The 25607-nt window shown below is 50.5% G+C and overlaps 1 protein-coding gene across 4 annotated transcripts in view; it reads right to left on the reverse strand.

The window, feature by feature from the left end:
* The window catches only part of PHACTR4 (phosphatase and actin regulator 4), a 34794-nt gene extending 9712 nt beyond the window's left edge, over positions 1–25082 (reverse strand). Inside the window, exons 1-5 of one of the 4 annotated variants that reach the window (XM_057397012.1) lie at positions 25030–25076; positions 23180–23250; positions 2352–2528; positions 1840–1920; positions 100–255 (exon numbers count right to left, since the gene is read on the reverse strand). In XM_057397012.1, coding sequence (XP_057252995.1) covers positions 100–255; positions 1840–1920; positions 2352–2493 — 379 coding nt within the window. In that variant the 5' untranslated portion in view covers positions 2494–2528; positions 23180–23250; positions 25030–25076. Of the gene's footprint in view, positions 1–99; positions 256–1839; positions 1921–2351; positions 2529–8237; positions 8683–23179; positions 23251–25029 lie in introns of those variants that run through there. The other 3 variants (XM_057397011.1, XM_057397010.1, XM_057397014.1) reach the window with 3 other exon arrangements.
* Positions 25083–25607: the final 525 nt, after the last annotated feature.

Consider the following 25607-nt stretch of genomic DNA (forward strand, 5'->3'; position numbering starts at 1 on the left):
ACTGGAGAGCCCAGAGAGGGTGGGAAGAATCAAATGAGAGTTAAAATGGGTGTTGGGAGAATGTGAAGCAACTGATTTCACACACATCTGGTTTCTTACCCTGCCTTTTCTTTGGCTCCTCAGCTGGAACAGGCTTCCTAAGGTTGGATGGCTTTGTGGGCTCCTCCTCCTGGTTACAAAGCCCAGGACCACCAATTGGGACTGTGTGGCCATTCTTCAGTGCGGGTGGGTTCAGCTTGTCTGGTTCTTCCCCATCTGCAAGGGGATGGGAGGGAAGAGAAGCAAACAGAAAGCACTCAGAAAGCAGGAGATGGAGGAGAGAACAGCCGAGCTGACTGAACCACCATCAATCCAGGCCTTCAGTCTCCCTTCTGCAGAGGAGCAACAGCAACATGAGCCAGCTGAAGCTGAGAGCCCTTGATTTCATTCCACAAGCCAAACAGTACAATATCGCATCCCATCAAGCGTTCTTCTTCCTCAGCAGCCTCTTAATCTACCACCTTGCTACTGCATTTAAGACTAGGATGCCTTTTCCATCTCCCCACCACTACAGAGCAGTCACAAATCCCCTGCTGCAATACAAATCCCAGCACTAGGCAAGTAATCTACTGGATGTGCAGGAACAGATTTTGAGGAAGCCTTAAAATTAGTTGAAACATCTCTATTTCCCTTCCTCTCAGTTTTTCTTCTGGTGGTTTGCACTGAAAACCACTTTTTCCACCTCCACTTTCCCACTTTGCATCATTCTTAGAAGAATGCTGAAATTCGTATTAGGTCAAAACTGCCTCTGCGGTGTGCCTTTTGAGGGGCAATTCCACACTGCTCTAAGCCAGAGGCCATGCTGCCACCCAGAGAAGTGGGCTGCCATCCCCCCACAGCTTCCTGCCTTCTGCCTTGTACCCACATCACCCAGCACACAGCCAGGCCTGGCCGAGATGTTATTTTGGCAGCGTGACCCCAACTCGGAGACATCAGAGATGACAGAAAAGGGGATGAGACTTCTCTGAGCAGGGCAAGCTGAGCTGGGACTGACAACAGACCACAGAATATGCTGTTGGCTGGGTTGGAAGGGACCCTAAAGCTCCTCCAGCCCCAACCCCTGCCCCGGGCAGGGACCCCTTCCACTAGAGCAGCTTGCTCCAAGCCCCTGTGTCCAACCTGGCCTTGAACACTGCCAGGGATGGGGCAGCCACAGCTTCTCTGGGCACCCTGTGCCAGCGCCTCAGCACCCTCACAGGGAAGAGCTTCTGCCTAAGAGCTCATCTCAGTCTCCCTGTCAGGTTAAAGCCATTCCCCTTGGCCTGTCCCTGTATGTCCTTGTATACCACAGAGCATCTTGTCTATAACTGCTTGAGGAAAGGCCCCTTCCCAGGCAGCTCCGAAGTCATCAACTGGTTTCTTCTTCCGAGCCTAAGGCCACTAGACCTGAGCTGTGAGGTCAGCACCTCTCCCACAGCAGTTAGAGTGTGAGCAGAATAAGCTGGAGATGCTGAGTGCAAGTGTGACAGAGGAGCTTAGCAGGACAAGAGAAGGCAGCTGGAGCAGGACAAGTACAAGAGGGACAGGAGGGGAAGTGACACACAGAACACCCTCCCTGCTGGCAGCAGACAGGATGTTATCCAGCACAGGCATCACATTTTCTTCCCCTAACTGACCAGGGGCTGCCTTCCTTGCCAGGTACAGAAGTCAGACAAGGACAAGACAGAGAGGAACCACATTAGCGAAGAGCCCTGAAATACGTCTCCCCAAAAGAGCGATTGCAACGGTGAGGCTTTGCCAAAGGAGGATCAGTGACACAGAACACAGACAGGAGGAGGAGAAGTTCATTTGCAGACTCACCCTGCTCAGGGTCTTCCAACAGAACCCCTCTTTTTACCAGCTCCTCTCTTGGCTTTCGCATAGAGATCTTTCGTTCTAAAACTGACAGTAAATTGAAAACAGGGTAAGCTGGAAGGTCAGGGAGAGCCTTTCCTAAAGGGATCCTCTGGAGGGAAGAAAAGGGCTCCAAATTGCCCTTTCCTTTCTGCATGGATTAAGAGGAGGGAGGAGGGACTGCACGTCCAGGCCTGCACTTCACACTCGATTGTGATGCCGGAGCAAAGCCTCCCTCCCCACAGCTGCCTGGGGAGGTTCCTTGCAAGGAAGGCATTTATTTGTCTGAAACTACCGCTCCATGGCAAGGTGTTTCTGCAGAGACTGCAGGTGCCAGCCCAGCACTCAAGCCACACTGCGGCTCCTCCGCGTGTCAGGCACTCAGGCTTGTGCCAGCAAGCCCTTCTCACCAGCCAGATGGCTGATGGCAGCTTTGCCAAGCAGAGGAAGGGGCTCCCACCCAGCCCCAATGACTCTACCTTCCGAGGTCTCCTTAAATTTGTCACTGCTTTTCTTTTTCCTCCACTTCCAGGGCTTAAAGATCTTGCCAAAGCTTGAGAACTTGCTTTTCCTCTTCGTAGGAGGTGTGGTGTCACCCGATTCCAAAACATCTACCCCCATGCCGGCATCGGTTGGGGTGTGATCCACCTCTTCAGCTGCACGGGAAAGAGGAAAGAGGTTTACCTTTGTGCTGCAGACAGGAGCTGCTATCTCCCACCAGCACACTGGGAAACGGGGGCACACGCTCATGCAAAGAAGGGAGCAGGACTCCATGCCTTCACGTAACCCATCAGCATTACACATTAGCACGGGGTGACGGGAGTGGGGTTTCCAATGTTAACGGTGCAAAGGGGAACTGCTAAGAGGCTTTCTAAGGAAGCCAGGATTAGTTGAAGTTGGCAGTGTCGCAGCTTCGCCCCAGGAACACAAAGCACTTTGCTGCAGTTTCTCATCTTCAGCTGGAAGCAACTGGTGCTGGACACAAGCAATTACACGAACACAAATCCCTTCCAGGCTGCGGAGCCGACTCTCGGCACTGTCTCCACACACACTGCAACTGCCAGCCCCATTCCTACAGCTACAACTTCACCTCTGAGTTTTCCCCTCTATAAATAAGGCCAGCAAAGCTGGCCAAGAGCAACAACTACACAGGAAAGCAGCACAATACAGGCCTGCGCTCCACCCACTGCACTCCAGGTCTCCGGAGATCAACACAAGGAGGACATGGAGGTGGAAGGGATGCACACCAAACCCAAGCAGCTTGATGCAACGAAGAGAACTCAGAAAGAACGAGCTTGTGAAGCAGAAGCAGAGCCCAAAGCACTGGGGGCTGTCAGCTCTGCCCTGGTGGGGCAGGAGCAAACACAATCAGCAGAATCCAGCAGTGCCTGCAAAGACAGGTATCATGTATTAACCTAAGCGAAGCCCTGCTTCATGGGCTTCAGTTTACAGAGCAAGAATCCTTTGGGTTCAGCACCACCAAAGCCAGGAGCACCCAAGCTGTGTAGCAGAACTCCATGGAAACAGTCTATAGAGAACAGAGCCTGGAGGCTTCCTCCAGCCCCGTGCTGCAGTGCTGCCAAACACCCTGACACAAACTGCACTGGGAGGCTCGAAACCTGAAGCTGCACAAGTCAAAGGTTGTGGAGTTTCCAGGCCTCCTGGGATCACAGGAGACCTCTCAGTCAACTTCAGACAAGCCTGTATGACACGCCTTGCAGAGCAGACAATACCCCACAGACACCGTGGGAAGTTGAGCCAAGAATCCCGTCTCCTGAGGCTAAAAGACTGGGAAAGGAATTTTAGGGGAAAGCCATTCTGCACATAGGACAAAGAGGTAATGAGGTATCTGTTCTATAGCCTACAAACAGCCACCAAGGACACAAACCCAGATGGGGAAAAGACCCACAGATTCCTGTCAAGATGAGGAGGAGCAGGGAAAGCCAGGAAAGGATGAGTTGTTTGATGGAGCTCTACCTGCAGACCCCGGTTTCTCAGTCTGAGCACAAACGAAATGGAACATCAGTGAACAAGAGGGAAGAGAAGACCACAGCAGCAGCACAGTGGAAACAAGGAGGAGGATCTAGATCACATGTGAGAAGCACAGCCTTTAGCCGAACGATGGAGGAAGAGGAACGGCAGTACAGAATTCCTTTACCAAGAGGCAAGGAAGTACCACTGTGCCAGCCAGCAGGAAGAGAGGCTAATTGTTCAGCCTGTACCTTAATAGGTCATTAATACTATACTTACTAGGGATATTAGCCCATGCCCAATTTCAGCCTATGCCTTAACTGCACAACCCCTCCTTCCAGCTCAGGATGAGTTTCTCACCTCTCACTTTCAGGACTCTAGGCTTGGTGGTGGTTGATGGGGTTTCCTGTTCTGGATGCTTACAGGTACTTTCTACAGAGCCTAGAACACGAGCCCTGGAGCTGTACACATCATTTCCAAGCAGTATTCACCCTGCTCAATAAAGCATTCCCAAAGCTAACAGGGCAGGTGGGACCGCTCACCAAGCACTGAATGGGTCCCAGAGCACTTCCCTCACCTTCCCATGCAGCTGTGACAGCGCTGGAAGCACTCAGAGCAAGCTCCCTTCCCTGACTCGCTCTCAGGAATGTGCTTTCTGCCACCCGAGGTGGCAAAGGGCTGCACTAAGCAAAGTTAGTTATTAAAAGAAAACTCAAGCATCGGGTCCCGGGTTAATTAACGGAGCCACCAGCTCATAGGCTCGTGCTGTGCATCAGGGCTTGTCCAACATGAGAGCACTCGGTTTTGCTGGTACACAGTCAGCTCTACATCTAAAACCAGCCACACAAGAGACAAGCACACCATACACCCCTCTGTAGCATTAACCCACGAGCCAGATCATCTTCACCACCCCTTCTGGTAGTAAAGGCTGTGAACAGCCACTGAGCAACAGTAAGAGAAGCTGTGGCTGCCCCATCCCTGGCAGTGCTCAAGGCCAGGTTGGACACAGGGGCTTGGAGCAAGCTGCTCTAGTGGAAGGGGTCCCTGCCCATGGCAGGGGTTGGAGCTGGAGGAGCTTTAGGGTCCCTTCCAACCCAAACCATTCTGGGACTTGATCACTCCATGAAAGCCATTTCCCTCCTCACTACAAAATGGGATTCATTCTGTCCAGCTCTGCAGCACGGGAGAGCCTGTAATGCCCTTCCACAGCACTCTTTCTTTTACCATCTGGAATTACCACATGGACATAGACATTTAAAACAGTCTGTTCTGATGCAATGATGAATTACGTTTAGTGCTCATCGGTGGGTGGAGCAGCAGCTGAAGGTGCTTCACTGATCTGGATTTTAAACCACCTCATTGTTCCATGATTGTTCACATTGGATAGTGCTCCTACTCCCTGGAAAAGGTCCTCCCCTTCCATTCCCAATACATTTCCAGCTCCAGTTTCTATGCCACGGTGCAGAGAGGACATTTCTTGTCTAAGCTGCAAAGGGACCCTCACCCAGGTGGATCTCTGCGCCTCCTTGTTCTGCTCTACAAGGTACAGGATGGGCCTTAGGCTGCTTTGAGTTGCAAGCAGAAACTCTTCCTTTTCCAAGCCATGCACTGGGAATCGAGGAAGGAACCACAGCACAGTGATGGGGGAAAGACACGGGACAAGAAAAGAGGAACTGGGCTTCAAGGGAAGGGTGAGAAGCACCCGGAAGCTGATGCCCTCACCCGGTCCCTGCGCAGTGCCAGCGCTGTTTACCTGCATGGCAAGTCTATGTCCACCTTCACTGTGGTGCCAGCAGGAAAACCCGTTTCAAACTTATGGAAAAGGTTAAATGAGGTCTTCTCAGAGAAGAGAAACCATTTCAGTGGAAGAAGGTCACTTTGTCCATGGTCACACCATGGTCCAAAGGAGGATAAGCCATCACACAAGCAATAGTTAAGCAGCATATTACCAGCCTAGAAAAAAGCAGAGCAGAGACTTCAGATACCAGTATAAGAGGCAAAAAGCACTTCTTTCATCAAGGATCCTCTCTCACAGGGAAGATACCTGCAACGGTCCATGAAACCAGCTGCATCTAGTGTAGGTCACTGCAGAATTAGTCCTGGCACATTCCTTGAGTCATTTCAGCCTGGGCCACACACCATCAAAAGCCAACATGGCTTTGGAGAAGCTTTATTGTAAGTGGCACACCATTTCATAAGCTAAACAATGACTTCAAGAGCCAAGTGAGAGATCCTAACAAAGCATCAAAGAGTTGCATCCCAGATGCTGACAATTCATATTATATTGCTATATGCCTGGGAGGGAAACTACGGATTCCCAGTGTTCCTGAAGGAAATGGCACAATCCTTTCAGGATGAAGGGTCAGTGTGCCCCAGGCCAGGGCTGCAGACTGAAGCCATTGGAAGACTGGGAACATGCTGCTTTTCTCCTCGAAATCAATCTGCAGACATCCAAAAGTTGCTGGAGCAGACTTGAACTCCGAAAGAAGAGGCACCTCCCCACAAATGGTGCTACAGCAGGCACCAGCCCTTTTCAGAGATGAGACCACTTCATTTCTATCTTCAGCAAGAGACATCCCCACAAAGGATATGAGAAAGGAGCAGGATTTGGCTTTGTAACCAGACTCGCACAGAGCTTAAGCCAGATTCTTTCTAGCTGTAAACTGTAGTTCATGCAGAACTTGAACCATCCCTTATCGTAGCAGCTACTCCAGGATTCCCACAAATCCCAGGAGTTTCTGTCCAGGAGGAGCTCACTGGGCAGTTGCCTCACACTCATCACCTCAAGGCTCATATCCAGACACAACTGCAGCAATGCTATGGGGTAAAGCAATGTAAGTGCTTAGCTGAGGGCTAAAGAGCACTCAAATTGGGCACACCAGTGCCAAAGCAGCAACACTTCTGCTTAATCCTTTATTAGATATCCTTATATATCCTAAGTTGCACACGCTCCCATGAAGTTCTGCTATCACACAAGCCCAGAAGGTGCAGTAGGAAGTGGAGAACACGGCTGCTCATCACCCACAGAGCATCACCCCACCTTCAGAAGCACTTCTGCAGTACAGCCTGGACCCAAGGCTAGAGCAGGACCAACTGAGCCTGTGCTGGCTGACATGGGACTGCAACAACCCTCCCGTTGCCAAAACAGTGGTGATGCACAGGCTGATTCCACTCCCCCCTCCAGCTTTGTTGTGCTGGGCAGAGCAGTTAAGAATCAAAAAACTCCAACTCACAAAGCAAAGACTTTTTAAGGGCTGTTAAGGTTAAAGCATCCAAAATAAAGTACTTGAGGTGAATGTTTCTAAGCTTCTTGTAGCAGCTTTAACATGTGCATTTCCTGAGCGGTCCAGGAGAGATGTGAATGCTGACCTTAAAGCAGTGAAAGGCTGCAGTCACCAAAGAGCCTCCAATAGCCCCAGCCCTCACCTTCCCTGTGTTTTGCAGGTTTCCAATCACCACAGAGCATCCGGCCAAAGTCCAGTCAAGAATCATCTCCTCAAGTTCACAATTTACTCAGTAGAAACTCTACAAGCTGCGCCTTGAGGAAAGGCTTCCGACAGCAAAGGAGCAGTTGAGAGCAGCTCTGATGGTGTCCAGCAAATGACAGTGTCATTCCATCCGGCGAGCATCCCCCTCTGAAAGTCACCACCACCTCTGGTGCAAACAGAGTGTTGCTCTACAAATCAGACAATTCCACTTTACAGATGAGAGTCAGCACCTCAGCCCAGACAGCACACTGCTGTGAGATAAAAGGGAACAACAAGTGAAGTCCCTTCTTCTACTCGGTGCATCCCGGTCCCAGTGTTGGGAAGAGCACCTGAGACAGACCTGGAAATCACAGCCCTCCGCAGTGTTCCGGTGGCAGTGCTACTCCAAGGATGTAAAGCAAGGCTGTGTTTGCTCCAGCCTGGCAGTTACTCAGGCACCTTGCAGAGCGGAGAGAGAAAACAAGCAGGAAGATGACTACAAGCCCCTTCCCTCCCCAGAGCTACTGCTGCTGCCCAAAAAGCCGGGTGACATTACACACAAGGAGGCAATTCCACGCAGCTTTGGTCTGCGAACACTACCAGGGCTGGTTCCTACCCTGCTCAGGGGACTTCTACTGCCGTCCAAGCACTTTGCAGCAAAGCTGATGTCCTCTGCAAGACAGAGCCTATCCCTAAACCCAGCAGCTCGGAGCCTGCCTGAAGATCAGAACATGTTGCACAGCGACTGCATGTGACACGAGTAAGAGAAAGGAAGGAAATGGGAGTTATTGCTCTCGTCCCGGCTCCCGAGCCGGGCGCAGGTTACACAAGCCCCACATTCCTCTCCTCCCAACTCCTCCGTTTCACCTGCAATCCTGCCGCAGCCCCGCAGCTCCCTCCATGTCTCCCTTGCCCTCCATTACTCACCAAAGGCAGCTGGATTGACCGGTCTCGAGAAGTGCGGCTGCCCCATGAGCTCCTTTCCTAAGCGGCTCCCCAGGAGGAGGCGGGAGGAGGAGAGGGGGGAAAAGTCTACCCTGAGAGAGCACTTGGGTCCTTTAAAGTGATAAATCCACGCTTTGGGCTAGGAAAGAGCGAGGCGAGGCTGCTGCCAACTCTCAGGCAACGGTGGCCGGTGGTTGAGCGCTGGTCCTGTTCTCCCCATAGCCCATGGCCGGGCACTTGATTCTCATAAATAGGCGTCCGTGCCAGCTCCCTCCTTGCAGGAATGCCTGTCATTCCAGAGCCGAGCTGGCTAGGGCTGAAGCTCAGGAAGGGGAGGAGACAACCAGCCACGCTCCAGCCACTTAGCTGCATAATCCAAATCATCAACACCCCTCGCTCCTGCCTCGCATCAAGTTTAGCAAGAAGAGAGAAAAGCTGGGAGCGGGGAGAGAGGGAGACCGCTGGGATTTGCTCAAGGAAGGGCTTGGAGAAACCAGGCATGCCAACACATGGAGGGCTTCCACCTCCCAGCCGGGGTAAGGAGGGGAAGTGTGTACCTGAGCCTGCAAAATACACAAAGCAAGGAGGTCATGAATGAGAACGCGTGGTGCTCTAACTGTTGTAGAGCCTGAGTAAAGGGCATTACAAAGAGTGCCTGAGCTGATATGCATCTAGCCAGAGGTATAATGAAAATACAATTTCAAAGCCATTCCTCTCTTCCCTGGAGTTACCAGGAAGAAGGTAGGAGCAGGGATGTAAATGTAAATCTCATCTGATTTACATTTAAACAGCAGAAGAGTTTTCTCTTGTATGTGTGTGTGTGTCAGCTCTGGCTGGTTAAGGTAACAATTACCCCTCACCATCTGCACCACAATAACAAAGACCTCCAGAGCTTCACTGTATCCACTTGGATTCTTTTCTATCAAGTTCTGTGTTAGGAACTCACAGACCCTACAGATCATTCCCAACCCCTGTAACACCACACACAGAGAAATGGGAAAACTTTAACATCCAGAAGCTTCATCTTAACTGGGAGGGGGAGAGGAAAACCAGTTTTCAGCTGCAGCATCCCACCAGTGACTGCTCAAGAACCTGAGCCCATCCAGCACATCCAGGTTTGCTCTCTCCCACTTAGGACAAAGCAGTTTTAAACACATCCAGGGATGGGGCAGCCACAGCTTCTCTGTTCAACCCATTCCAGTGTCCCAGCACCCTCACAGGGAAGAGCTTTATCCTAAAACCCTCATCTAAATCCATTCCAAACCACTGCCATAAAACCATGGGAGGAAGCAGTAAAGACCCAAGAGGAAGCGGGACATCTCTGCACCTTCTCCCCCTCACCGGCACCCGCTTTCCTCATCCCCATGGAAAGCAAGAGCCCAGTGGCAGGAGCAGGTGGAGCAACAAGAGATGAGCAGACACGAGGAGGTGGAGGGGCAAATAGCACTGCCCTCCCTCGCACAACACGTACGGACATTCCTGAGAGCGTTGCTCTTCTTGGCCTCCCACCACCAGCCATGGCTCTGCTTGGAAGAGGAGCCTGTTTCTGCCTGTGGTCAGCCACAGCAGTGAGTCTTCTAAGTACTCCTGACTTTCATTGTGGGCAATTAACACCCGGACACAGGCGTGCTCCACCTCATTGAAGACTCTTTTGCTCTGGAACAAAGGAAAAGCCATTTTAAAGCCACTGAAGTGTGCTGCCATCTGGCAAAGGCACACCGAGTTGGGAGATAGAGGCTGGGCAGCTTCTCCAAGTCTGTAAATCAGCTGTCCAGCTTGGAAAGAGGCTGGAAAAAGTCTCCCTGCATCTGGGAATGCTGCAGAATGCTAAACACTGCACCTAGGCTTGCCTTACTGCCAAGGGGATTAAAGCCATTGCATTTGATACTGCATTGGCTGCAAACGAAGAGTGTGCAAGCTCAAAGAAGAGATGCCACACAGTAGGTTGTTAAAACACAGCAGCACAGTCACATGCCTCGATTCCTTATTTCTACCCAAGTAGAGCATGAAACATCAGCTTAAACTTACAATCACCACAACCATGACTCTTTTCAAGGTGGACTCCTGGCCAGAAAAAAAACACAGAACCCCAGCATGGGTAGGGAGGGACCTTAAAGCTCACCCAGTCCCAACCCCTGCCACGGGCAGGGACCCCTTCCACTGGAGCAGCTTGCTCCAAGCCCCTGTGTCCAGCCTGGCCTTGAGCACTGCCAGGGATGGGGCAGCCACAGCTTCTCTGGGCACCCTGTGCCAGCGCCTCAGCACCCTCACAGGGAAGAGCTTCTGCCTAAGAGCTCATCTCAGTCTCCCCTCTGGCAGGTTAAAGCCATTCCCCTTGGCCTGTCCATATGGGTATCTAGGATAAGGGAAAATCCACATTTCAAGCCAGGACAAGGAACAAGGGTCCAAAATTCTCATAGGGCCATCTAACCTAGCTGCACAGCAACCAGAGCAGTGACTTTCCTTCTTAGGGACATGTGAAGCTCTTTATGAGGAGGAGCTTGGAACAGCAAAGAGCTTTCTAAAGGAAAGCAGTAGTCCCTTTAACATTTGCTTCTAAAAAGAAAGAAATCCCAATTACCCATTAAAATCTTACAGGATTTCAGGAGTCAGATGGCTGAGAGGAAACAAGATGACTGGTTATGGGCAGTGAACGCCCAAGAGTGGGGTACATCGCTTTCAAGTTTCACTTCCTCTCCATCCAGCCCAGCATCCCATTAGAAGCTTGTCATTCCCATGTTAACAGTCTGTTTATATGCATTGTAAAAGGAACTCTTCTGGATTGTTTCACTTTAAAATCTAATGAAGCCCATAATAAGCACAGATATTAGCTCCTCTAATGAAGACACTGTTGTTCACATTTCAGTGCACACCGACGTGAAACACCACATTCATCTACCGTGACTCAGACATTTACGTCCCATGATTCAGCCACAGGAACATGAAAAAGGACTCCTGCATTTCCCCATCCGTGCACTTGGAGCTGTCTGTTTGAAACCAGCATTCAGGGCGTTTTCCTGCAGAGCCCATCAGCAGGAGTCACCAGGAGCACCAGGATATTCCAGGCTCTTTCCTCACTGGAGATGCACCCACCTGAAGCACCAGCATGGGTCCATCTCACCAGGAAGGTGTTTCACCACAGTGCTGGCTAGCAATCCTCAGCAGCTTTGGCAGAGCATGTAGAATATGAAATAGAGAGATATTATAGACACATACCAGCTCTGGCTACCTACAAAAACGATCATTTCTGGGCTCTGCTCCCAACCAGAGCATGTGGAAGAGTTATTAAATACAACAGCAGACCAAGGGGAAGCGAGCGGGTCGGAAGGCGGGCAGTCAAAATGAAAGGTCACAAGCCAAGCCAGCGTGACGCTCTTCCTTTCTCTTCTCCTCACATGGTGTTCCAAGCCAGCCCAAAGCTGGGGTGGAAATGGAAGATGGTTTATTTAGAAGGCAGCTGGCATCGCATTGTTTAGGTTCTGGACACTGATGGAATAGCACCGGGTGGGATGAGACAGAGGAGTGAGGTAACCACTCCTAAGCCACATGATTTCCTCTGTGCTTCCTGTGACATTTCCAACAGGGAAACTCCTATTTCCCCGAGCATTCCAGTCCCCTTGTTCCCACCAATGAGCACAGCAATGGCAGCTGCTCGGCCTCAGGAAGCAAAGGGGAGTGGACCTAGCACATCAGGGACTGTCCTGGTGCCGCCATGTACATGCTGGGAGTGGAGAAGGTGAGCAACCAATGTCCTAGAGCAGCCCAGATGTTGACTGGGATGGAGCACAGCTGCAGGAAGAGCATTGCTCTGGACTGCGCAGCAGCCTCTGCCACTGAGCTGAGAGCACGGTCAGCCCCACATTTAGGAAGGAATTGCTCCACTGTCACATGGACCAGGCTAAAGAGACTTGTGTAGGTGTTGGGGACAAGAGCAGCTTAAGGCCAAACTGTCCAGCAGAGGAAGTGCAACTTTGAGTGAGAGCACAGTTTAGCCAGTACTGAAACCGTATCATCTTCAATGCCTCTAATGACAACATGGGCCAAGTATTTGCTTGTTTACTGCTGAGGGAATGCTAAGGAATGGAATCCTGACAAAATTAAAGATTTCAGTCCCAGCTTGGCTCCCTTGATCACAGTGGTGATTCATGGCTGTGCCATCTTGAGGCCAGGGAACCTCCAAAGCTGACAAACTACTTGCTGAAGCACCTTGAAGCAGCATGAAAAGCAACACTGGTCAGAAGCCAAAGGAAGCTCAGATACAGGACACGTTCCAGCAAAGCATCAGCATATTCCCAACCGTGAGGCACTCGGAGGCAGGATCCCCATCTGCCACTTCCAGCTATATTATTTAGGAGCACATTAAGCAAAAACACAGAGAAGAAAATTACATTCATGATTCCATTGTTTAGGGAAGAAACAGGCCCAGCATTGAGTTTAACTCTTGTTTAGCCCTCTCCCATAGCAAAGACTGAGATACTCAGAGAAGAACCCATAAAACTGACATCTCCTCAGCTTCCCATGGCAAAACACTGGAGATAAAGGACAAAACAGAGCTTCAGCACAAATCAAAGGTATATCCCTCCCCTCTATCACTACCCAGCACATGCTTTTAGGACTGGCATAGCACAAGGATATGGTGCTGTTCCTAAGTGAACGGCTACAGTACAGACTAGACAGACATATGCTCCATGTAAACTACCTTCCTGGACAAACTTAACCCTGGACAAGACTTCACAGGTTTATATAGACATTATACAGGCACAACTGCATCCTTTGGCAGAGGTAAGTCCATCTACGTCACCTATCAAACTGATAGGACAAACTCTGTTAAGCACTACACTGGAGATTGTAAATTAACAGCAAGAATAAGTAAATATTAACCTCTAAAATAAGATTAACTGGAAATTAACCCTCAGAGGTACTACTAAATTTAAGTCTAGGAGCTAGTCCGCAATTTGTAGGCCAAGGTCTGCAGGCTAATAACCCTGCTCTGATTCATTCAGAGATTCAGCATCCCCAATTTCTCTTCCTACCGCTAATCCTCCAAGATGCCGAAGCTGGAAGCCTCTCTGCCCACATGCAGGCTGCAAAGAAAGGCAAAGATTTCACTGCCAAAGTCTTGTTTCCTCTTTTTAACACGTCACAAACATCCCGGCGAGTGCGCTTGGCTCTTCCTATCTGAGGACGGAACCACAGCAAAGCAGTTCGGTGTTCCCTCTGCCCCTCGTTGCAGGCAAAGAATCCCCATTATCCTTCACACCTCGAGCGCTTCAGGCTGAAGTTGCATTTCTTCCCCAGCATGGTGCACAACGGCAGGCAGTGCTAGGGCATCTCACCAGCCTGCCCTTGCTTGGCTCTGCCCAGGGAACCGTGCAAAAGCGCCTTGGGTTAGCACCTGGGGAACACCCAACTTCCCAGCACACCTGCTCCACTTCCATTCTGGACCAGGGGAGAAGCTCCATCAAGGCACAAGCTCAGCTTCTGCTCATCCTGAGCTGATAGATTTGGAGGAGAAGCCCAAATTCCCTGCCACAGATCAGAAATGGAACACAACAGCAGGTAGGCTTGGCTGAAGGCACTGAAACGCATCCAGAAAACCCCTTTTTGCACCCGTGCAACTGGAAAACTCACCTAAAATTTGGCATTTGAAAGCACAACTTTAGATTCACACACACAAACAGCAGGTTTCAAAGCTTCCTTTCAACCACGCTGTGTTTTTACAGGGCATTTCTACCCGAGTGAATCTAACAAACAGGTAATTACAGGTTTGACCTCCTTCTCTTGCACAAATATGCCTTTTGAAACAATGTGGATAAGTATTTGCCCAATACCCAAAGACAACTCCAAGAGGAACCATTCCAGTTTATCAACTTTGTGATTCATGTTGATACAAGCCTTATTCTCTATTTAAGGAAAGAGATAACACTTAGGAAGTTCATCAAGCCAAATATGTTTCATAGATCTATCATGGACCATCCTAAAGTGGCCGATCCAGACCACAGTCACACCCAGACCAGAGCCATCAGCAAGACAGTGAGTGAACCTCAACTCTCCAAACATTTACTATTGCTCAACCACTGAGGCGTCTCCAAGCAGCAACAAGGCTTAAAATTGAAACACAACGAGTAAAAGATTGTTACCAGCATGATTAAAGTGATGGCTTTGGGTTGTGAACCATCCCCTTCCTCACCCCTTGTTGTAGAGGGAATTACGGAGGCCCAAAGGAGCTGCCCTAAGCCCCCCAAGTTCCTCCTGAAACCCCAACCCCTGCCCTGTTGCTCCTCCCATTTTCTACCAGCACTAAAAGCTCTTGTGAGAGCCACGAGTACAATGAGAACAAGGCACGGAAAGCAGACGTGACAATCACAGACAGGGACAAGACATCCCACGACAGGGACAGATCTACACCCCGGGTCCCCAAAGCCAAATGCTGTTTACTCGCCCAAGCTGCAGGGACAATGCCATGGCAATTGTTTACAGTGTCAAGGCCATGTCACATAATGAAAGGAAAGGTCAAGAGATGAGATAACACCAACGGTTCAGGAGGCACAGCTCATTGGAACCTTGCAGGAAGCTCTTTCTCCCCGAGCTGCTCTCCTCCTGCAGATGTGACCCTCCACACATTCCTGGAATCCTCACTGTCGTGGTTTGAGCCAGGAAGAGGTCTGACTGCAGCCCAGCACGGACACTGCAGCCCATCGGGACCAGCTTTGGAGCCTCCAGCTCAGATGCCAACAGCCGTCTGCTTGCAGTGGCCATGGACTCTGCAAGGGCAGCTACTCAAGTAGTCACTCACTTTCTCGGGCACCTTTGACAGTGGAAGAGCTATAGCACACTACTATTGCAAGTACACAAGCTAACAAGCTTACAGCCAAGCCAGGAAGGGTTATGTGAGTGAGCTGCAGTTCTACCTCCACTTGCAATGCAGATAACCCCCAGTGGGCTAGACACAACTCCTGCCCAGAGCAGCCTTTGTAAGCCTCACACCTACATTAAACACCTGGAGATAGGGGCTTAGATCAAAGAATCATGTAGATTAGGGGGCTCCATGCTATATCGCATGGCTCCATGAGGTTACAATGTACACTTCCCAATGATCAATGCTCTTGATGAAGGAGAGGGATCTTAGAGGCAAGTATCAGTACGAACTCCTCACCTTGGCATCCACCAAAGAGTTCCCACCTCAAGATCAGGATGCAGGAGTAAGCGGCACCAAAACTCAGGTTAAGAGGTTTACAGCTTGCAGGAAGAATGAGCAAGAGCAAGAGGGGTCTGTTTCTATGGAATCATAGAATCCTGGAATGGTTTGGGTTGGAAAGGACCTTAAAGCTCATCCAGCTCCAGCCCCTGCCATGTGCAGGGACACCTTCCACTGGAGCAGCTTGCTCCAAGCCCCTGTGTCCAACCTGGCCTTGAACACTGCCAAGGATGGGGCAGCCACAGCTTGTTTGGAATGAAGTGATCTGAATTAACATCACGGGGGTCTGTCATCAGAGGTGCACAAATAAAGAGCCATGGTTCCTGTAAGCATGTTCTTCAAGCAGTAGTTACAGTAAGGATACGTTAGAGCAACCATGTGAAGGGGTGCACCAAATGTAAGGGGTGTAAACATGAACATCAAACCATTTCTCCATGCGCTCGAGGTCTGAGCTGGGGAGTTCGCTCTTGCGCCGGACTCCCACCTGAAAAAGGTTCCAAACGCAGTCCCAGGGCTTCCCCAAGGTCCCTGCAATGACAAGCCACACCCCCACCATCTAAACCCATTACCTAGCTGGCCCCTGCTTTCTGGCCATAACGGCACAACTGAAGTCACTGCATTCTGCCCTGCTGCAGCCATGGACATGACCTGCCTTGGCAGCAACCACGCTGCTGCTCCAGCTCATGACAAACCCGGGGCAGAAGTCAGGCCACTAAAACTTGGAGGTCTGGGGGCTCAACAGGAAAGCAACCCCACCTGCAATGAACACGGGTGACTGAACACGTTAAAGCTTTTTGTAACGTGTAACACACATTACACACGACTGAACACACGTTACAGCTTTTCTCCCTCCTCCCTCCATGAGCGGTTTGGTTCTTGTGTTTTCCTGCCACGGGTTACCTTGCAAATTACGAGACTGCTTAAAAACCAACTCAAGATAACCCTTTTGTAAACCTCACCGCTTACTTTGGTTCAGAACAATTGCTACAGGCTGCAAAATGAGCCTTTCAAATCAGAACGGACTCCGCTCTGCAAAGATGACGGCCTGGGAACAGTCTCCAGCACAGGAACTCACTCAGCTGCAGACTCGTGATGCCAGGAAGGCATGACGAAGGGAAGTCTCCTTTTATACTTGTCCTTGTTCTCCAGTTCTTTTCCTAAACATTTATTTAGGGATGGGCTCAAGGGATCTCTGCTGTGGAGGAGTGAATGGCTTCATAAGGCAACAGGGTGTTCGGTCTCAAACTCATTGAACACAAACCCAGCACCACTGGAAAAGCGGTGCTCCCAAAATTAACTCCTGCAAGACTGATCAATGCTTGATCCCGAGCAGGAAAGGAAGAAAAGAGCCCTGAACAGATAGATAGGGAGTGTCAAGGGTGCCAGACTGACTACTATAATCCCATTATAGAGTTATCCTGAGCAAGCAGTTTGCTCAATACTCGAGAGATAACAGGATTAACTTCATGTTCAACATCATTTCAGCCTCCTAATTGCAGAATCACTCCTAAGGCCCTCATGTCATTGCTTCAACAGGGGATTCCCAGCACCCCCCACCAGCCCCAGCTTTGAAAGCCCCTCCATTAGTGTCAGCATCTTCAGTTAATTACTTGGAGAGATTTTCCTTTCCTCCCCAAAGCAAAGTGTAACTCAACCCTTGCACGGAATGCTTGAGCCAAATAAACCTTCCCTCCAGGAAGGGACTGTGTTTACGTCCCGAATCACTGCTAATGTCTCCAAGATTTCATGGGAAGATCAAAGAGCTGAGGGGGAAATTGAACATTATGGTTGAATCTCAACACAAGTCATTGCAGAGGCTGCTTCTGGTTCTCTCAATGACCAAGGGTCAGCCTCAGACATCTGCTTTCCAAGGATGGGGAGAGGGTGTTGATGGTAGAACCCCAGCCTGGTTTGTGTTGAAGGGACCTTAATGCTCATCCAGCCCCAACCCCTGCCATGGGCAGGGACCCCTTCCACTGGAGCAGCTTGCTCCAAGCCCCTGTGTCCAACCTGGCCTTGAACACTGCCAGGGATGGGGCAGCCACAGCTTCTCTGGGCACCCTGGGCCAGCGCCTCAGCACCCTCACAGGGAAGAGCTTCTGCCTAAGAGCTCAGCTCAGTCTCCCCTCTGGCAGGTTCAAGCCATTCCCCTTGGCCTGTCCCTACATCCCTTGTCCCACGCCCCTCTCCAGGTTTCCTGCAGCCCCTTCAGGCACTGGAGCTGCTCTGAGGTCTCCCCTTCAGGAGCTTTCTCTTCTCCAGACTGCCCCAGCCCAGCTCTCTCTGTGTCTCTAGAGGAGGACAGAGAACAGAGCTTCCAGCAGACCCATGCAGCAAGGATCACCACCGAGGTATTCCCCTTGCCAAGCCATGACTCACCATTCACTCGCCTTGGAAACGAGTCCTGACTGCAGCCGTGCTGGGGGAGTAAAGGGAAAACAGGCAAAGCAACCAGCACACGGCCTGTGGGAGAGCCCCAGGAACCGCGCTGTGTTTGTCTATGGGATTCTTGCATGGAAAGCTATTAAATCCCACATTTTCGGGCACCGGGGTGGGCACTGCCACCATCAGACCACCCTTATTAGTCCCTAACCTGATGCCGCTGCAGCACAACACCGAGTCACCCTCCAGCTGCCAGCATCCCGCGGTGCCCGGACAGCCACAGCCACTGCCTGTCCCGCCCCCCGCCCAGAATGAGGGGGGAACCCCCGGGCCCTGCTCTTGCAGGGGGGAGCCCTACAGAACCGCAGCCGCATTGGGTTAAGGGAGAGGGGCTCCCCCCGATCCCCACATCCCTGCGCTCCCCGGTCCACACCGCCCTCTGGCGGCCACAGCGCGGCCCCGCAGCCCGGGGCGGGGGTCAGGGCCGGTGACAGCCCCATTCCCAGCCTTTCCATGACCTCAGACCTATCTGCTTCTATTTCCACCTTCTGATTCCTCCAGGGACACCCTGTGCACCCCAGATGAAAGCAGGTTTCCAGGCTGCAATGGAAGATACCGAGGAAAGGACCGAGATGCTGCAGGAAAGTCACACAGCCGAAGTACAGCAGTGTACACAGCTTGATCTTACACAGCCTTAAGACAAGCTCCAACAGCCAGAGGGTATCAGCCCAACCTGTCACGAAGCCACACCAGATCTCTGGTTTCTTGTTGCACTTCAGTGTTTTAGGAGACAAAAGACACTTTCAGGAATCAGAGCAAGGCTCCTTTTCCAGGAGAAAAGAGAAAGGAGATGAAGTGGTGACGTTAGTGGTGACAAGAGGTGAGTGTTCACAACCAGCCCAGCTTGGCTCAGCCAGCAGCTCAACTAACACTATTTACAACCCACAAAGGCCCCCACCTTAATGAGAACACGCATTCAGCCTGAGCACATCGCTGCTGGGTGAACAAAGGACAACAGGAATAACAAAACCCACCTCATTTCTACTAAAGCCACTTACTCCGGTTCCAGGCAGGCTCCCCGTCTCCCCCCAACCCCACTGAAATCAGCTATTCCTTTGCCAGCATTTCCAGGCTGCAGTGTTCCAGAGAGCAAGGGGAATGCAAGGTCCAACAAGTTGAAAATGAGAACTAGAAGCTGTGGAGTTCTGACCCTTCTGCTCCATGCCCTACTTACTGAACCACAATAGCTCCACGCTCCCTGTGTGACAGCGAGCCAGCCTCAATCAGCCACGGCATTGATTACATGTCCTACAAGGCCTTGTCAGTTCACACAAGGAATAAGATCACTCAATTCCATCATGAAGCACTTCAGCACACATTTCTCACTCAGCATCAGCCTTTGGTACAGCCTGCTCCAGCCAGCCCCAGCACATGCACAGCTTCGCCATGAAACCACCAACTTGGCAACATCAACCTCCTCGGTCCTCCAAGCAGAGCCATCTCCTACAACAGCACCAAAAGTCACTTGAAATGGGGGTGCCACAGAATTACAAGGTCTCTGGTAGGTGAAGAAATAATCTATGTGCAACACTTGGCTCGTAGATCAAGAGGGAAGTGCAGCGAGAGTTCAGGCACATCCCCAGATCATAAGGGGCTTGTTCAGGGCTAGCAGACAGAAGGTTGATGTGAACAACTTGCAAATACAGCAGGCAGAACAGCACCAGCATCCTGTTTTGGACAGGGGCTTTGGACAAGGGCCTGTAGGGACAGGCCAAGGGGAATGGCTTTAACCTGCCTGGGGGAGACTGAGATGAGCTCTTAGGCAGAAGCTCTTCCCTGTGAGGGTGCTGAGGCGCTGGCACAGGGTGCCCAGAGAAGCTGTGGCTGCCCCATCCCTGGCAGTGCTCAAGGCAGGTTGGACACAGGGGCTTGGAGCAAGCTGCTCCAGTGGAAGGGGTCCCTGCCCGTGGCAGGGGTTGGGGCTGGATGAGCTTTAAGGTCCCTTCCAACCCAAACCATGCTGGGGTTCTGTGATGAACTGCCCCAAGCACCCTGCCAGCACTCAGCACATTAATTCCATAACAACAAGAACATCCATCACACCTGTAAGAACAAAAGGCTCTCAGGATAATGTCCAACTTGTCAAGCACACCTGACTCATGTACAACAATGCCTTCATGTGGATAAGCAAATGTTCTGTGCTGCTCTTTGTTTCATAGTCAAACAGTCTCCACTGAGATCAGTCCAACCCTCTGCTAAACCTGACTGAGGAACAGGAGGAGTTTGCCTTTCTTCCTGCTTGCAAATGAGCATCCATCACCTGTAATTAAATATCTCAGCACTCGAGCCACCCTGGCTCTCTCTGTTGCCTGGCATGAGGCAGTTCTGTTGCTGTACACAAACCAGAGAGGAGCTCAGCAGGGAATCATTGTTTGTGTCTTCCTGGAAGAAAAACCTGTTCTTTTGTTCTGGCACAGGCATCATGAAGAGGTTTCCACTGGCTGGTTAGCGGTAGCTGTTCTTCTCCAGCTGCCCTCAGAGCTGCAGGACAGCGAAGCCCTCTTCACACTGCAGCGCTCTGTGTTTGACTCCACAGATCAAACCCAGGAAACAACAACGAGCATGGTCTCCAGCAGCCTCATTTAAAGTAAGAGCCACACCATCCAAACCCTTTGTTCATCATAGAAGTGCACACTTGAATGCTGCTGAATGGGGAGGTCAGTGTCCCAGAAGCAGCCTCAAAGGAGCTCATTTCTAGTTAAAACTTAGTCATCAGGAGGGGATTCCCACCTAGGCAGCCCCAGGCACCAGCAGCAAGCTGAAGAACCTCTGAATCAGAGGCTGGCACCTATTTCCTCCTCAACCCTGACACCCTGTGGCTGTCACCAGATCAGAGGGAGGTGAAGCTGGAAACCTCCTTCCCATACAAGCAGCTCCAGTCCTTGCAGAGCCACCAGTGTCTGATCCCCTCCAGAGGCACAAGGTGGGAACACGGGATCTCTCTCCTTAGGTTCAAGCTAACAACCTATACGCCAAGCATTTCACATCCCAGCAGCCACTTCCAAGTGTTATTTTCAGATCCGAAGGCATCAGCCTGATGGAAGGCAGTGATTAAAGTGTCTCTGGACAGGTCATGGTCACTTCACCTTTACCATTGTGATCCCAAAATCCCTTTCCCTATGCACATGCCATGAAGATGCCCTCATTTCCACAAGGGTTTTGAACCTCTGAAGGTATGGCTCTTATTTTTAAGGATAACAATGGGAATGGGGTAGCCAGCCATGCATCCTGCCAGGACCAAGGAGCTAGTGGTATAGAAGCAACTACTCACATTTCTAAGCCCTTCTACTCAGATTATATTTGGAGTCTGAAGTCCCCAAAAGCCACAGATTCATCTCATGTTGGTTTCCTTATGAGGCACAGAATTCAGCCTAGATGCTAAAACAAATGACTCCTTTGTTTGCACAAAGGTTAAGGACTTGAAGAGTTGCTTCCTATTTTTAGGAGGAAAAGAACTGGGTAAAAATGTAGCACAGCAGGAGAGGAAAGGGATGAAAGTCACCCTTGAATAAAGAAGTAAGTGTGAAAGATGCTTAAAGCATCCATAAACTTAGTACTTCAAGTGCTATTCAAAAAACAAAGCGAATCTGGGGTGTGCAAAGGCTTCTTCAGTGAATTCCCAAAATAACTCATGGTTGTCACATGGAGACTGAGACAGAAGCTACTGAAAGGTTCATATCCCAATAGCTACAGAAAAAGCAAAGCACAGGAGGTCAAACATGGAGAAGTTCTTCCCTGTGTGGGTGATGGGACACCGGGATGGGTTGAACAGCGAAGCTGTGGCTGCCCCATCCCTGGCAGTGTTCAAGGCCAGGTTGGACACAGGGGCTTGGAGCAAGCTGCTCCAGTGGAAGGGGTCCCTGCCCGTGGCAGGGGTTGGAACTGGGTGAGCTTTAAGGTCCCTTCCAAAACCAGTGTTAGATTCCAAGAAGAAAGTCCCTGCCATGCTCCCTCCAGAGCTGTTCATGAATGATGGGCTCAGACACCGCTGGGCAAGCAAACTGCAGGCCTGGTTCCACGTTAGGGCAAGCCAACACCATGGCAGAGCTTTCAAGGAAGCAGAGGCACAAGGTGAGACTTGGCCTCCCAAAAACAAAGCTCCCACTTCTTCAATACATTGAAGATCTCAGAGACTTACAGGCAGAAGAAAAAGGTCCAAATGTAGCTCATATCATGCTAAGATAAGCAAGTGGTCTTTGGGAGGCTGTATGGGCAGTAGATGGAACAACAGAAATGAGCTCCAAAAATAGAGTGTGATCTTTCACCCACCCCACAGGAAGGATGTGAAGAGGGGGAAAGGTATTCCAGTGCCATTTCCCTTCCACAGATCACTTGTGTAGGTGGGACCTTGGCAAGCAGGGAAGCTCGGCCTGGCAACGTGTGTATATTTAGATTTCATTCATTCCCCTCCCTAACCTCTGTCCTCCCACCTCCCTCAGCTGATGATGTGGGGGCAGCACAGACTGTGCAGGGCTTCACACCGCGGCACAATCCATCCCATCGCTGCCACCTCGCAGCTCCTACGCAGAACCTCACAGGTTCCCACCACTTCCAACCTTCTCCCATCTCCAGTCTCACTGCACGAGGTGGTAGCTGAGGGCTCAGGCTGACAAAGCTACCCCAGTTACTGCAGCTCGAGCAGGTTATGCATGTGCTAAGCCAACAGCAGTCACAGCCTGTCATCGTTTGGTTTTGCTTAGTTCTTCACCCTAATGCCAGACATAAGTGATGCTGCACAACGTGAACATCCAAATTACTGCAGAAAGCTGCCATGTGGCAACGGAAGCTCAGGGCTTACAAGAGATTTCTCTGCATTCTTCTCTACACTTGAAAATCAGCCCAGGGCAGGGTTGAAAAGCAAAGCTGCAGTTGCATACCTGCTCTACAATAACCATGTACAGACAAGCTCTGAAATGCACTGGAGACCCTGCTTCCACTCGCCTGCATGGCCAAGCGGGAATTCAGCTATGAAGAGAACAGCAAGTTTGGGGTTTAATTAGCCAGGGCAGGCAGCCAAGGAGGGCTCCCCCACCCAGCCATGGCTACTGAGGCCTGACAGCTAACGAGGATCTCTGCTTCACTGTGTGGTCCCCAGGGGCCAGCCGAAGCACACCAGCTCTGAACACGTGCCAATGCAGTTCAAACAAGAGCCAGCCATGCAGCGGTGGGAATGCAGTTAATATACAACCAGTTAAGGAGCAGCAATACATCAAAAAAGCACCAGGCTTAGAGGGAACAAAGGGCATTGAGTCTAGCTCGGCTCCTGCACGCAGCTCCACCTTACCTCATCTCCAGGCTCAGTGCCGGGAACAAGGCAGGAGTCCTGAGCTTAGCAGCACTTGGAGAGTGAGCGTCCTTAAAAGCAAAGTGATTAAGGAAAGAATAATAAAAGACCAATCTGCTTACTTAAGACGGGGCTCTTGGCTCCCAGCACTAACGAGGCAACATGTAAAAGCTTCACAATCAGTTTTGTGGGGTGTCTTGTGCATGCAAAAATCAAGTGCAGGTACTCCATCCATCCAAACTGAATTTGCTCCGAAGGAAAGTTGGCAAATGCAAACAGAACATAAAGGCCTTTCACATCCCAGGTCACCAGCACCGCTCAAGAGAGGAGTCAAAGCTCTCAGTAACCTCAACAGGCTCCAACCCAATGTCTCATTTACCCAACATCTGATCCACCCAACAAATAGAGTTCAACTGCACAGAAGAGGGACAAAAAGCTTTGGGAGATGAACCCAGCTGGCTGCTGGCAGTCCCTGCAGAGCCTGAGTCCTGGTGAATAAGCAGAGCTCAGAGTGCTGCTCAAAGCCATCCCATTAATGCAGGCTGAAGAGATGGGAAAACTTACCCTGATGCTCCCTGTCCTTTGTCCTGGGGTTGAGCAGGGAGCTGTCACCTCTTAAGCCATCGCTCCAACTTCGCCTGCCAGCACCACACTCACCCTACCCTTCCAAAGCCAGTATTTGGAATTAGTTTGCCATGAGCAAATCATAAGGGAAAGCAATCACCACAAGTTTAATGTGCACCTTACAGGCTAACAATTAGAGGGCACAGCAGCAGTTCTTGCCACCAGGATGATAAGCATGAGATGATTTTATGCATGTCCTCTTGGCTCGTAGCTATTCCAACCAACAGACCAACTCTGCATGAAGTCAAGCACTGGCCTTCAGCAGACAGGCCTGGTACATCCACCATGCTACTCACAAGTACATCAACTCCAAGGTTTTAAGGCTGGCATCACCCAGCTGCATAGGAATAACCTAGACATAGTATTTCTGGTCAGAGCTGCACTTCACTGCAAGGTCAAAGTCACCAACTGCAACATCATGGGCCACAAGATGCGAGGTCCACATGCTCAATGGATGCTGCCTTCCCAGCATGCAGGCAAGAGCTTCCATGCAAATCCCATCTCAATGGGAGGGGGAAAACGGTCGTTTAGCTCATGTCTTCCACTGCCATTTTAGGCAACGGATGGAAGAGCTATTCAAGAAAAAAAAACAACAAAAACTGAGTTTTAGTTGCAACCATACCCTTACATCAGTTAAAGCTAAGAGCGCTGTTTGCCTCAGGGCAAGCAGCACAAAGTGTCTGAAGCAGGAGCTTTAAAGCCAAATTTTGCTTAATAAAAAATCCTGTATCTGCTGCAAGACAGAGCAGCCTGAGGAAATCAATACAGGAAGAGAAGTGAGCAGCCACCAAAGGAGTGAGGTCCTTCTTTATGGCATGCCATGTGCGTTGCTCAAACCAGCTCAATGCTTCGGCCCTGCCCGTGGCAAGGGGGTCAGAACTACATGATCTTAAGGTCCTTTCCAACCCTAATCATTGATTTTATGATTCTAGCCTCTTACTTACTAAGACAGGGATATTGTTTGTTTTCAAGAGCTTGGGCTAGACAACAGATTTGTATTCCAGGTTTCACAGATATCCAAAGAGATCTTCCAGATCTACAACACAGCTTTAATAGGGTTGCTCCATGCCATTGGTGCAGTACAGGTGCAACTGATGCAGCTTGTTTTGTAATCACCTTCCACATTTGAAAAGGTGAAGTTGAAAATAAGGTTCTTTCTGATGCTTAACCAAGGAGGAAAAAACCAGGTCCACAACCTGTGGTAAGCTAGCCAAGAGTGTACTCACCAGTGCTCTCTTCCATCCCTCTTGCTCACTAGCTTTCCAAGCAATTCCTACAATGACAGGAAACAAAACAGAGACACAAATTACAATTCCAAGTGTGACCAAAGCTCAGTTTGAAGTTTCACTTCTCTATCAGCTCTGCTCAGCCTACACACAACCAGCACGGAGCAGAAAGCCTGCCCCAGCAAACTAGGCATTAAGAGTGAGGCAGGCTCACCCCTCTTTGAAGACACCACCAGCCTCTAATCACACACACACCGGCTTGGAAAGAAGCAAGATCAAGGTGTAATAATTCCAGAGCATCAAACGTTTGTTCCCAGGGAAGACATTCCATGTCTGGGTCTTCAAGGTGGCATGTGCCTGCTGGAAAAGGGAACAGCTGCTGCTTATCTAGCAAAGGCAGAAGAGCACGTGCACGGGAAGCGTTTTAGATGTCACACATCATCAAGACAGTTCTCAATGTGCTGAAGGCGAAATGGAGGAAGTGGGATTTGAGCAGCAAAGCCAGTTTCTTCAAAGAGATGCAAGAGGAACTCAGTTTGGGGAAATCAGGAGCTATCCGGATGCTGACGGATGCTGTA

Source organism: Pezoporus wallicus, unplaced genomic scaffold, assembly GCF_028554395.1.
Source record: "Pezoporus wallicus isolate ANWC-B61680 ecotype Strahan unplaced genomic scaffold, APGP_CSIRO_Pwel_v1 contig_14127, whole genome shotgun sequence".
Classification (NCBI taxonomy): Eukaryota; Metazoa; Chordata; class Aves; order Psittaciformes; family Psittacidae; genus Pezoporus; species Pezoporus wallicus.